At 33.2% G+C, this 14,685-nt stretch overlaps 1 protein-coding gene across 3 annotated transcripts in view; it reads left to right on the top strand.

The window, feature by feature from the left end:
- Positions 1 to 14,685, top strand: part of SLF1 (SMC5-SMC6 complex localization factor 1) — a 59,698-nt gene that overhangs the window by 7,271 nt on the left and 37,742 nt on the right. For all 3 annotated transcript variants that reach the window (XM_081132584.1, XM_081132583.1, XM_081132582.1), the window contains exons 2-5: positions 1,503 to 1,616; positions 1,779 to 1,854; positions 4,698 to 4,938; positions 9,443 to 9,605. In XM_081132584.1, coding sequence (XP_080988710.1) covers positions 1,503 to 1,616; positions 1,779 to 1,854; positions 4,698 to 4,938; positions 9,443 to 9,605 — 594 coding nt within the window. The remainder of the gene's footprint in view (positions 1 to 1,502; positions 1,617 to 1,778; positions 1,855 to 4,697; positions 4,939 to 9,442; positions 9,606 to 14,685) is intronic.

Here is a 14,685-nt window from a genome sequence, read left to right as displayed (position 1 = left end):
AGGGGGGAGTGATGAAAGGTGGAGAAAAACCAGAAGTGTTATTACCCTCACTGAAGTTTTTCCTCTTAGAAACTTTAAGCAAGGGAAATGAAGGGTCACTTTTAACCCCGAGTAATGTTTATTTGTTTACAGTTAGACTTTACTCTATGTGGTTCATATATATTTAAAATAAAGCCCTGTCGGGTGTGGCTCAGCAGTTGAGCTTCACCTAGGATCCAGGTGATCCAGGCAATCGGGGTTCGATTCCCGATCAGGGCACATGCCTGGTTGCAGGCTTGATCAATGACTCTCATCATTGATGTTTCTATCTCTCTCTCTCCCACTCCTTTCCTCTCTCTGTAATCAATAAAGATATATTTTAAAAAAATAAAATAAACATTTTTTACTTCACCAGTTGTCTGTTACTATTTCTGGGCTCAAATAATGCTAATTTTTGAGGTTTTCTTTTTACATTAAAATGTAAAATTAAAACTTTTAATTGCCTTGAAAGCCAAATACTACTGCTCCGTCGAGGAAATTAATTAAATACTAATACAGAGCTTGGTGGAAAAATTGGTGGAGAAATGAGAAGTTACCCCTCTAATCCCTACTTTCCTCATGAGTAATAAAAAACTAAATTTTTTCTAAGATACTGCCTACTACTGAAGTCTAACCTCATGTAAACAAATAAAAAATTGTATTCTAATTAGAAATGGTGTGAGTTTTCACTTTCTTGGTTAATACATGTGCCACTTCAGATACAACTTGCTTTGTGAACTGCATTTAAATATGGATTAAGGCCCATATCAAAACAAATTGGAAAACCACCTGTTTTTTTAGGTCTACTTTGTAGGTGATGAAATTAACACACACACACACACACACACACACACACACACATATTATATAGTAGAGTTAAATGTAGATTAGGAATGGGATCCATGTTCCTTACATGTACCTGCTATACTAAATTATTTGGTGTAAAGGCTGTAAAACCATGAGTTTTATCAGCATCTCCAGTAACTTGTACATATTCTTCAATACCTGTCCACAAACTTTAAAAATCAGTATAAAGTCTGATTAAGCTTCATTGTCGTTGGGTGTGCTTACTTCACAAGCTCTTAGCAAAAACAGTACTTTTAAAATGAAGCTAATATTATGCTAATATTTATATATCATATAATTAACACATAATTGTATGTATTTCTGAAGAATTATATTCATTCATCAGTGTATTTTAGTGGAAAGCAATGTAGTAATGCAAACTTTCAGTGTTCAAACCAGAAAAAAAAATTCACACTTTAAGGTCACGTTTTGAGAAGATAACTTTTTAAAACTAATTTCTGTTTATATAAGCAATTTTAATATTGGTATTTATAATTAAGCCTTTTGTGTTCAATTCATTATATGTTTGATCTAATGGTTTTAGGTTTTTTTTAGTATTCATAAATAAGAAAAAAAATAATGTCAACTTGGTGAAAATATCTCTAACATGTTATCTTCTTTATCTGTATATGTATTAGATGGATGATGGTGCCCCAAAGCATATCATTCAGATGACAGGATTTAAAATGGAAGAAAAGGAAGCTCTAGGCAAATTGCTTTTAAAACTAGATTGCACTTTTATTAAGAGTGAGGTGAGTAAAGGAACTTTACTTACCAAATGTAAAATAACTAGAATTAAAATACTGGCCTAAAAATGATAAAATGCCCCCCTAATATTGTAAGAATACGAAGAATGTGTTATATAAGAAATTTTAGCTTAGTAATATTTTTCTCATGTGGATCTTTTCTTCCAGAAATACAAAAATTGTACTCATCTTATAGCTGAACGCTTATGTAAGAGTGAAAAATTTTTAGCAGCTTGTGCAGCAGGTAAGTTAACTGCCTTCCCTCCAGCTTTGAGAAAAAAACTTCATATTAAAGAAAAAGTACCTTAGTCCCTCGAAAGATATGTTTATGAATCTGATATTTTTCTGAAAATACTTATATTTGATATACTTTTTGCTTTATTCTTCTGAGCAAAACTTTGTGACACATGTGAAATGTATTGAATAGGCAGAAATATTTCCTTCACCAAATATTTTCATGTAAGTGCTTTATGTAAGAAAAAATATTTTAATGAAAAGATTTGGCACAAAATGCAGAGAAAAAAAAGCTGTTGAAATCTCAGCTGTCAGTCAAGTTTCTTTTCTTTAATCTATCATTGGAAATAATGTTTTTGTTCTGCTGCTGCCTCCTCTCTCATCCATGTTATGAAGCAATGCTCATACTATTTTATTTTTTCTAAGATTTTTAAATCCTCTCTTCATCATCATTGATGTTTCTTTTAGAGTTTTCTATGATTGATCTGGCATCTCAGTAGTCTGCTGGTTGCAAAAAATTATGTAATTAACTCAGGTGAATTTACCATTTTTTAGAGTAACTTACCAGAAAAACCCTTGGATTCATTATTAACTACACAAATGAAAACATACATTGTCCCTGCTGTTTAAAAAGATCATTGATGTCCAGATTAAAAAAAACTATAGAATGTTTGTAATTACCCTGAATAATTCTCTAACTCAATAAATTTGTTTTACAAAGTATAAGAATGCTATAAACACTATTGGAAAAGTTTTTAGCATAAGTGGAAGAATATAAATTGAACCCAATATAGGGATTAATAATAGTAATTATAATTTAAGTAATATTACATTTTATTTTATTAAGCCTTATATCTATATTTTGCTTACTAACAAAGTTAGAATTATCATGGGAAAGATTACATACAATGTTCAGTGATATAGGCCTCTCATAAAAAAATTTAGGAGAAAACAACATAGTTTAAAGATAATGTTGGTAAGTAGTTTAAGAGTCTCATGTTGAATAAGGTTAATATTTTTCAATTCTTGTTGATATACAATGTTATATTATTTTCAGGTGTAGAACACAGAGATTAGATATTTATATACCTGATGAAATGATCACCCCGACAAATCTAGTACCCATCTGGCACCATACATAGTTGTTATAATATCGACTATATTCCCTATGCTGTACTTGACATTCCTGTGACTGTTTTTATAACTGCCAATTCATACCTCATTCCCTTTCACCTTTTTATCTCATCCCTCCAAACCCCTTCCCATTTGGCAACCATCAATTTGTTCTATCAATGAGTTTGTTTGTTTTGTTTGATTTTTTTTTTTTTTTTTTAGATTATTCCACATATAAGTGAAAGCATTTGGCATTTTTGTCTTTGTCTGTCTGACTTATTTCACTTAGTATAATACCCTCTAGGTCCATCTATGTTATTGCAAATAGCAAGCTTCATTCTTTTATATGGCTGAGTAATATTTCATTGTGTGTATGTGTGTGTGTGTATGTACCATATCTTCTTTATTCATTTGTCTGTCAGTGGACACTTAGGTTGCTTGTTTCCATGTCTTGGCTATTGTAAATAATGTTGCAGTATACATAGGGTGCATATTTCTTTTCTAATTAATGTTTTGGATTTCTTCAAGTAAATACCCAAAAGTAGAATTGCTGGGTCATATGGTAGTTATATTTTTAATTTTTTGAGGAACCTCCATACTGTTTTCCATAGTGGCTGCACCAGTTTACATTCTTGCCAACAGTGCACAATGGTTCCCTTTTTTCCACATTCTTACCAACATTTACTGTTGATTTATTGACTATAGTCATTTTGACAGGTGTGAGGTGATATCTTATTGTGGTTTTGATTTGCATTTCTCTGATTATTGACCTTTAGCATCTTTTTATGTGCCTGTTGACCATATGTATGTCCTTTTTGGAGAAATGCCTATTCAGGTCCTCTGCTCTCATTGTGTTTTGATGTTGAATTGTATGAGTTTTTTATGTGTTTTGGATATTAATCCCTTATCAAATATTATTTGCGAATTATATTCTCCCGTTTAGTAAGTTGCCTTTTAGTTTCGTTGATGCTTTTCTTTGCAGTGCAAAATCTTTTTAGTTTAATGTAGTCCCATTTGTTTATTTTTGCTTTTGTTTTTGCCCTAGGAGATATATATCCCAAAAAATATTGCTAAGACCAGTATTTTATTTCCTATGTTTTCTTCTAGGAGTTTTATAGTTCCAGGTCTTACATTTAAGTCTTTAATCCATGTTTAGTTTATTTTTGTACATGGTATAAGAAAGTGACCTAATGTCATTTTCTAAAATGTATCCAATTTTCTCAACATCATTGAACATTCTCTTTACTCCAATGCATGTTGTTGCCTCCTTTATTTTAAATTAATTGACCCTAAGGGCATGGGTTTCTTTCTGGGCTCTTTGTGTTCTGTTGATCTATGTGTCTGTTTTTATGCCAGTACCATCTGTTTTGATTGCTATAACCTTGTAGTATAATTTGATATCAGGTAGCATGATACCTCCAACTCTTTTTCTTTTTCAAGATCGCTTTGGCTGTTCAGGCTCTTTTGTAGTTCCAAATAAATTTTAGGATTATTTGTTCTAGTTCTATGAAAAGTGACATTGATATTTTGATAGGGATTGCATTGAATCTATAGATGGCTTTGGGTAGTATGGACATTTTAATGATGCTAATTCTTTCTATCCATGAACATGATATATGCTTCCATTTATTTGTGTCTTCTTCAGTTTTCAGAAAGATTAAAGTTTATTTGATATTTGTTTTTTATTATTTAGCACTTAGCAGAACCAAAATTCTTATTGACAGTTTATTTCCTTTTTAGGAAAGTGGGTACTAACTAAGGACTACATAATTCATAGTGCCAAAAGTGGTAGATGGCTTGATGAAACAACTTACGAATGGGGATATAAAATTGAAAAAGATTCCCATTATTCACCTCAAATGCAATCTGCACCTAAAAGATGGCGCGAAGAACTGAAACGCACTGGTGCTCCAGGAGCCTTTCACAGATGGAAAGTTGTCCTCCTTGTTAGAGCTGATAAAAGAAGTGATTCTCTTGTAAGGTAAGATAAGACCTTATAAAAGCTAAAGCAATTAATGAGAAAAGAGTTTTGGTTTGCTTGAATACCTTTCTGTATTTCTTTGCAATTATTAGTTTAGTTTAAATGAGCCATGGTGGTTTACTCTTTGGTTTCCTAGTTAAGCCATTCACATTTAAGTGTATGTATTTAATGGAACAAAATGTATTTTATAGTATTGCTTTAAATTATTCTTGTGGTCTTTATTTTACTTTTCATGTTTGTTTGTTTTTCGCTGAGTCAAGCCAAACTTTTTTCCCCCCCGGTTTTAAAGCACTTTTAGATTTTTGCAAGTGAGATATAACATTATCCCAAAGCTTTGTTGTGGGTTTATATAGTGCATTCTTCATGGTTCATACTGTTTCCATCATAATTTCATTTTTTAAAACCTTTTATATCATATTTATAAAAAGCTTCTTATTGGGTAACCTAATTCTAAGATTGCCATGACTTGGGGGGGGGGGGGCGAGTACAAATACTTTTTTTATTACCTTTTTTATTACCTTTACTGATGAGTTTGGACAAATTTATACATCCAATTTAACACCCACTACAATCAAGATCTGTAACATTTACATTAACGTTGTATTGTGTCCGTGTACATTTAATTCTGCTCCACCAATACTGGACAATCAGTGATTTCTTTTTCCATTGTAGATTAGATTTATTTTTTAGTGGTTCATATAAATGTGATCATGTTGTATATATGCTCCTTTGATTTTGAGATTTATCCACCTTGTATGACTCCGCAGTTTATTTTTTGTTGCTGAGTGGTATTTGACTCTGGATATATCACAATCCATTTTTTCAACCACTGATGGACTTTTGTGGTTTTTTTTGTTTTGTGTTTTCTAATGTGAATAAAGCTGCTATGAACATTTGAGTACAAGTCTTCATGTAGACAAGTTTTCATTTCTCTTCGGTAAATATCCAGGAATGAAATTGCTGTCCCAAATGGAAGTTGTGCATTTAACATTATATGAAAATGCTAAACTGTTTTCCAAAGTAGTTGCACCATTTTACAAACCCACTAGCAATGTATGAGGGTTCCAGTTGCTTTGCAGTTACCTTGGCATTGTTGTCGAAAATCACTTGATCATATTTGTGTGGTCTACTTCTGAACTTCTTATTCTGCTGCATTATCTGTCTCTACCAATAATAGCAATACACTGTTTTAATTACTGTAGCTTTATAGCGAGTCTTTAAATCAGGTAGTATGAATCCTCCAGTTTTGTCTTTTTCAAATTTGTTTTGGTAATTCTTAATGTTTGGGGATGCTGTTATAAATGGATTGGTCTGAAAGTTTTATCTGTTGAGACAATTGGCTTTTCTCCTTTATTCTGTTAAAATGGTAAATTATTTTGTCAATTTTTAAATGTTAAACCAAAGTTGTAATCCTGAGATAAATTCTACTTTATCATAGTGTATTATTCAATTTTAATAATTGCTGATTCTATTTGCAAATATTTTGTTAAGAATTTTGTTACCTCAACCTGATAAATGACATCTGTGACAAAATCTAAACTTAAAATCATGGATTTTTTTTCCTCCATAATTGGAAACAAGACAAGCACTCTTACTGTGACCAGTTCTATTCAGCATTTTACTAGAGGTATTAGCCAGTGCAGTAAGGCAAAGAAAGTAAATAAGAGCATAGAGTTGGAAAGAAAAAAATTTAAATAATTGTTTTTATTCTGAAAGTCATGGTCATATACTAAATAATTTACCAGAAAAAGTTATTGTATTAATTAGTGAATTTAGCAAGATCACAGGATAACTCACTATATAAAAATTGTGTTTTTATATGCTAGTGATGAACAATTGAAAATTAAAATTTAAAAAGCAATATGACCTTTGCTCTCTAGTGGTTTATGTGTCCAGATGTGTGTGTGTGTGTGTATTGTTTATTATTTGTTACCTGTGTTTTTGTTATTTGCTTGGGGTTCTCTGAGCTTCTTGAACATGTGGAAGTTTCTTTTTCCTTATATTAATTATGGAAAATTCTTGGCCATTATCTTTTTTTTTAATCTTTATTGTTGAAAATATTACTACAGATGTCTTCTTTTTTTCCTCCGTTGCCCCCTCTTTCCCCCCCCATCTTCACCACACTATTGTCTGTGTCCACAGGTTATGCATATGTTCTTTGTTTAATCTCTCCCATCCCTCCTTCCTCCACCTTCCCTCTGGGATTCTATTGTGATCTTTTCCTTCTGGAGTGCTATCGCCATATTTTAGACCATGTGGTTCTGTTCTACAGTTTTTGCATGCTTTGTTCTGTTTTTTTGTTTTTCCATTTTTTTCACTTTGTGTTTCAGTTGTGTAATTTCTATTGCCCTATCGAGTTCAGTTATTCTTTCCTCAGTTGTGTGCAGTCTGTTGATAAGACTGTCCAACAAATTCTTCTTTGATATAGTATCTTTTATTTCTACCATTTTTATTGCATTCTCTTTTGAATTCCCCATCTCTTCATATAGATTGCTCACCTTTTTCCTATATCCTTTAACATGTCAGTCACAGTTATTTAAAGTGACTTTCTGATACTTTCAATATCTGGATCATCTCTCTGTGCTATTTATTCCTTTATCTCTTGATGATTATTTTTTTTCTCTTTTTGTGTATGCCTTGTATTTTTTATTGTATGCATAGACATCACATACAGAAGAAGTAAATAATATTTATATTCAAAAACATATTCTACTTCTTCTGTAAGGCAGTTAGTAGGGGTGGCTGAGTAAATCTTTTCAGTTGGGCTTGTTTTGGGTTTTGTTAATGGTGTATTATACCTTCAATTCATCATTTCAATTTACTCCAGCGGTGGAGTAGTTTCTTTGGGCTTAGTGTGGGGCCTGGGGTTCTGAACGTTTTTTAATTAGTTTTCTTGTTTTACTCTCAGCTTTCAGTAGTCCCTGTACTACCAAAAGGACTCTTAAAAAGGACTCTAAAAGGACTCTCTCTTCCTACTGTTTATCTCTTGCTTGTTACTCATTTCTACAGTGGGGTTAAGGGTGAGTGTATTCTCAGTTTCCCTGGATAAGCTTCATTCTTAAGCATTCTTTGTGTTCTTGGTCCCTGGGGTTGAGACTTTCTCAGTGTTTGTGTCTCAGTCCCCAAAGGGAGCATATTCTTGCCTGGGTAAGAAAGAATTTTTATCCACTATCCAGTATTAGATCTCTGCTTTGTATTGGTGCAGGATCCTAAGACCTAGTGGCATTCCTGCCCCTGCTTCAGGGACAGATGACTTTTGGTTCTATCCCTCAACCAGAAATGGTGGAACTTTTGGGGGGCTGCACAGCAGGTTTTCCTATCCCTCTACAGAGGCAGGTGGGTTTTACTTCCACTTTTCCAACACAAGCAGTGCACCTTTCTTGGGTTCTGGAGGTAGAAAACTTTATTACCTTACTCAAATGGCTTAAGGCTTTTGCTTATATGAAAGAAGGATCCAGGGAATTGGATCTGGTTTTACATTTATTACTTGGTGGCAGCCAGTCCCAGCTGGCCCACCTGTGCTACCAATGGGGACTCCCTCTGCTACCTGCTCCTACACTTTTTCAAGAATACTTAATGGAGGTCTGTGTCAAAGAGGTTCCAAGTGATATTGGGCTTTCATTGTATCAGGGGCTCCTAGTTATACTAAGCTGTCACGCTACCTTCACTTGGCGTTAAATTTTTAAAATTTTTCTTGGGCCTTAAATTTTTAAAATTTTTCTTGGTTCTTCCCTGCTTTTTTGACAACCACTTCTCTCCTGCGTCCTGGCAAAAGTGAAATAGTTTGGGTGTCCAGTCTCTTCACAAAGCAACTTATCACTCTATGGAAATTCAATTTCTTGGTTGGCTTGTTACCTCAGTTCTCAGACAGGTTTAGGAAAAATTATGATTTTTGTAGATTTTTTTGGCTTTTTCTTATTGTTAAATGTTAGCAGTGTTCTCTTATAGCTTTCTAAATCCTTAAGCAGAATCAGAACTTTCATGATTTGGGGATGTGTATGTCTCTGTGTGTGTGTGTCTTCTGAATCTAAATGTAAAGTGTATTTCTTAATGTAGAGTAAAAATTTTTCAAAAATTTATTATTAGAATTTGACAACTAGTTCCATTTTTTGTGGTTCAGAATTATTTCCTTGGAGGTATATTGCTTTTTGAGGTAGCTACTTCCTTAGATTTCTTTCATTGTTTTTTTGGTTTATTGAGGTGAGTTTTCCTTAATAAGTGAATTAATATTCTTCGTTTTTAAAAGCCTCTCTCATATCAAGAAATTGATAAGTAGAAAGAATAGCCTAATTTCTTAAACATCTGCTCTGAACAACTTATAATTTAAGAAATCATTACAATAGTTATTCTTCATGGCATTCAAATACCCCAAAGGAATTTAACTCCTTTCAGGGAATTGCACTCCTACTCTAAGGAAGTAATTGATTTAGGCAGTTTGACTTAGATAATTGATTTAGACTTATTTTTAAAAAATACTTTCTATACTATTTACATTTTTATTTAGAGTTTTGGAGGCTGGAAAAGCAAGTGTTATTTTACCAAAAAGTTCATCAAGTGGAGTAACTCATGTGATTGCCAGTAATGCAAGAATCAAGGCTGAGCAAGAAAAAGATAACTTTAAGGCTCCATTTTATCCAATTCAGTATCTGGGGGACTTTCTTTTAGAGGTAAGTAAAAGAATAGACATTTTAAAAAGTTTATTTTATAAAATAACAATATAACCCAGCCAGGTGTGGCTCAGCGGTTGAGCATTGACCTAGGATCCAGGAGATTGCGGTTCCATTCCCAGTCTGGGCACACGCCCAGGTTGCGGGCTCAATCCCTACCAGGGGGCATGCAGGAGGCAGCCGATCAATGACAACTCTGTCATCATTCATGTTTCAACTCTCTCTCCCTTTCCCTTCCTCTGTCTCTGAAATCAATAAAGATGTATTTTAGAAAAATAACAATACAGTGATATATAGTAAAATTATGTTCTGAATTTTGAAAATATAATGATTAAAGTAATTAAAATGACATATTTTTAAGGCAGTTGCTCTCAGTTATTTAAGTATTCAAGAATACTTTTGATAATTCTGAAAGAAGCTTGCTTATTAAATTTAAAATTGTCTTATTTTGAGTTTCTACTTTTGTTTTCAAGTGTTTTAGTAATGTTTACTACAAAATAATTTTAAGCATTTTAATGTAATTATAAATAAAATAGCTGTGAACCTATAGTATCATATGAGAATTTTAGAGTTATTTTATATCATTTGGAAAAGAGGGAGCTACTTCTAAGGATTTAGAAATATTTTCCTGTCCTATTCTACCTCCTTCTTCTCACTTGGTACAAATACTACTACTTAAGTAGTTCAAATGGGAACAACCCTAGAAGAAACCCTCTAGAATTAACCAAAGAAGAATTTTAAAGAAGAGTCACTCAATATATAAGAGAAACCTCAGTATGTCTAAGAACTCAACCTTGATCTTCCAGGAAAAACTGGCTCCTTCTTCAGTGTTTCCCATCTCAAGAGATAACATAAGTGTTTATCTAATAACTTATGTTAGAGACTTGAAACCTCCCTTTCTTTTATTCCCTAGTTGTCAGTTACCAAGTCCTATTGATTTTATCTCAAATACCTCTTCAATCAAACTGTTTCTCCTTTTATACTAACTTGCTATTTAGTTTATCCTCTTTACCCTGTGTTCCTGGAGTAGACTCCTAATTAGTCTTCTTATTACTCTACTTTTATACTCTTGTTAATTTCCTATTACTCTTACCTTTTCTTTCTCTAGCCCATGCTACTTCATTCAGAAGGAACAGCTAAAATATTCTTTGACACAATTCTGATCCTGTCACTCTCCTATTTAAAACCCTCCAATGGCTTCCCATTGCCTTAGGATAAACTTCTAAACCTCTAACATGGCTTACAAGTACCCATAGGATTCCTGTCACTCCTGCTTTTTGAATTATATCCTGCTCCACATTTTTCTATGCTCGCTCTACCATAACAAAACTGCCTTCTCCCAATTTCTTAAGAGGCTAAGCTACTTTCTACCTCAGTGTCTTCTCAAAAGATATATTCTCTGACTGGCAAGGTTCTTCCCACTACTCTCCCTGTGCTCATCATTCATGTTCTGGTGATAATGTTACATCTTCAAGGAAGCCTCTTGATCACTGTATTAAATTAGCTTCACTTATAATGTGTTCTTAATAGCATTGTTTTACTTTATACTTTTCACCATAATTATAATTAATTAATTGGCTGATTACTTAGCTAATGTCTATTTCCCCATCTAAACCCAAAACACCATGTCATCAACTATAACTTTTCTATAGTTATATCTGAATCATCTTGCATATAGCCTGGCACATGAGTTCTTATTTTATGTTTATTAGGTTAATAGAAAGATTTTGAAAAACCTTTGAATCTTCCAAGACTAGATGTAATATATTATTGTATAATTATCTTTCCCTACTGAATAGCAGCTTTGTAGATTAGAAATTTACCTTAGTTCAAGGGACGGACCTGCTTGAACTATAGATAATCTTACTACCCTTGAAAGTGATTGGGCTAGGAATGGCCATGTTAACAAGTTCTGATCCACAAGACATGAACACAGGTATATATGAGTTTCTGGGAAGTTATTCTTTGTTTTGAAAAGAGCCACAGGCAGCCTGGTGCCTGCAGGATGTGAAGATGGAAGAATATAACCTAAATTACCACTAGCAGCCATTGTTTGACTATGAGGAGAAGTAGGCTTAGGATGAAACTAATTCTGTAGACAGAAAAGTATAGAGACAGAATCTAGACCCTTGTTGAGATACTTGAGTTACTGGATTAACCAACCCTGAAACCTTAGTGCTACACCATATTGCCATTTTGTGAGGTAGTACATTACCATGTTTAAGTTAGAGTTGGTTTTCTGTTGCAGCCAAAAGCATCTCGATTTACCTATCTGAACAGTTTAAAGGTAGAATTAACTGTCAACACAATGAAAGCCATTCTTAACTACACAGATTAGTAAAAAGTACCTGAATTTTCCTTTTCTATGGAAAGAAATGATTAATGTGTAGTATGTAGTATGTTTTACCCACAATCTTCTTTGCAGTAATCTGAAAACATTCAGATTCAGCTTCTGACATTTTGGAGGGAAGCAATAGTATATCGACTAAAAAGAGCAAATCATCTCTAATTTATCTTTGTTTTTAGAATACATTGTTTTATTAGTTCTGGCTTAGACAGCTGAGAGTTTATTACCATTCATTGCAAATAAGAAAGGCATTTTGTGATCACTTCTGAGGAGAAAATAGTTAACTTCACTTTGATGTCATGCTTTTCTTCTATAACTTTGCATAGAACATACTTACATTATTCATTAGATGGATTCAGAAGTCTTCTCTAAGAATTGCCATTAAAATGACTGAATTAAAAGTAACAATTAAGAAATTTTTAAAACAAACTTTTGTCTAACCTTCTTATATTTTTTGGAAAGCTGCTGAATAACAGAATCAGGAATCTGTTTAGTTCAGGTTTATAGTTATATTGAAGACTTTTGCTGTACCAGGAAGTATGCTATGGACTAGGGAAAATGAGTAAGACCACATGTCAGACTTCAAGTTACTTACTCTTTAGTAGTAAAAACAGAACATAGAAACTGTTAATAACAGTTCAGTGCATGTTGTGCATTGGTAAAATAGTGTACAAGGTACAGGAGTGCAGAGGAACAAATGACTAATGTGTCTCATTTGTTTCACCCAAGGAAGGCTTCACAAAAAGGAGAGCATAGTTAGGAATACTTAAAGCTTCTTTCAATGTCTGCTTAAGAAATAAAATAAAATGTACCACAGAAAAGTCTTAAGGAAATGTATTGGGAGTGAAAAATACACTATTTGAGCCAGATCAACAAATTTGTGACCCAGATTTATAATTTACTACTTCCACGACTATAGGGAAGTTATTTATCTTGTTACCGAATTTCTTCCTTTGTATGTACTTTGTTTGTTGTGGGAATTATTACAGCTATTACTCAGGGCTAATATTTGTTGAGTGATCACTATGCTAAGTATTTTTAATGCTTAATCTTATTTTAAACCTGATGGTTTTGTATGGAATGTATTACGGCCCCCTTTTACAGTTGGTGAAGTGAGGTACAGATTAAGTCCTTTGCCCATGATCCCACAACTGTGTCAGATCAAAATTTAAGGCCACATACCCTCTTCTCAAATCTCCCTTTCCTTCTTTCATTTTGGAAATTATTAGGTTCCCTTGATAATCACCTTGTCTCTTTCTGGGTAGTTAAAAATACTTAATGCTGTAAAAAACAGTACCATAAAGTAGTAGTTAATCATAGGATTAGTGAGATATCATTTACGAATTAGGGAATAAATACTAGTTAAGGACCATTTAGAGCACTCAGAAGAATCTTGTTCTTTATTTGACCTCTTTGGCTCTATCCAGTCTCATGAATTCATTCAAGTTGCATGGCAAATGCCATAGCAAAGGAAGGAATAAGACCTGGAGACCAGAGCATACCTCTATACCTAGTTCAAGACACGAAACCAAATCAGACATCCGAATGAGAAGCCAGGCCAACAGTCATGGCCACAGTGCATTGCCTTACTCATAGATAACAGAATAATTTACTGAATCATTAGACTTTGGTCTTCTGTTTTGAACATAACATTATGCCATATAAAATAGACTAGATATGGCCCTTCTTTCCTGGATCATATAGGTGACCAACACCTAACATAGTATCCTAAAAGTACATAGTTGGAACAAAAATATTTATAGAATAAGAAATAAAAAATGAGTACTTACAGGTAAATAAAATAATTGCTATATATTTTATAAGCATAGCCAACTGAAGAGAGTATTGTTAGCTTGGAGAAAATTATATGTTAATTATTTCAAAAGTCTTCCAAATGGAATAGTTTATCAGGTTATGATTTTTAATTAATTTATATAGGGTACTTTCAGTGTACATCCTAATTCACAGATCAGTATATGGCATCTGAAGTGGATACATAAGTAAATATATTCAGGATTAGAAAACATGTTCCTGTCTGGTTACTCATGATAATGGAATGTTCTTTTGTGTGGGCCTGAGGATTCATTCTTCTGTTGTCAACCATGTAAAATTTAAAGCCAGAAACTCACTTGATTCCACTTTAAGTTGTCCACAGCAGAAATTGTTTGTACATTCAGAGTAATTATTTTTCTTGATGCTAGGAATAGGAAGGAAGAGATGTCTTTATTTTTCTTAGTTTTCAATTTCACTTTTCTGAGTAATTGAAGAAATTTAGTCAGCTACTCTCAGGGATTGTTCTTTGTTTGCAGGATTGTAACCTGCTAAAAAGTCTTCATATCCCATATGAACCTTTGTACAAGTGAAAGGCAACCAGTGATCACACCATAGGCCTTACCGCATTTCAGCTTATATCATAATTGTTCCCTAGGAGGACAGGGATTTACTGGTCTCTTTGTGTAGAGGTAGTGAATCTCTGAATACCATTCATAAGTACATTTTGGGAATTTTCACAAACTCATCTTTACTCCCAACTCTTTATTCTACTAAACTTCTAGAATTATGTATATGCAATTTTTTAAAAAATTAGTGGTAGGTGGTTTGTGAAGCAGTTTGGGTTTCTTGGCAAAAGAAATGTTTTTAAAATAGAATTAGGTGAAGGTAATTATTGCTATTCAGGTAAAACCAGAGCTGTGAATTCAGCCATTACTCAGCCTCTTTTCCTCTCTATGTGTG

Source organism: Miniopterus schreibersii (assembly GCF_964146895.1).
Source record: "Miniopterus schreibersii genome assembly, chromosome: 3".
Taxonomy (NCBI): Eukaryota; Metazoa; Chordata; class Mammalia; order Chiroptera; family Miniopteridae; genus Miniopterus; species Miniopterus schreibersii.
This window is presented reverse-complemented; position numbering and strand designations above follow the sequence as displayed.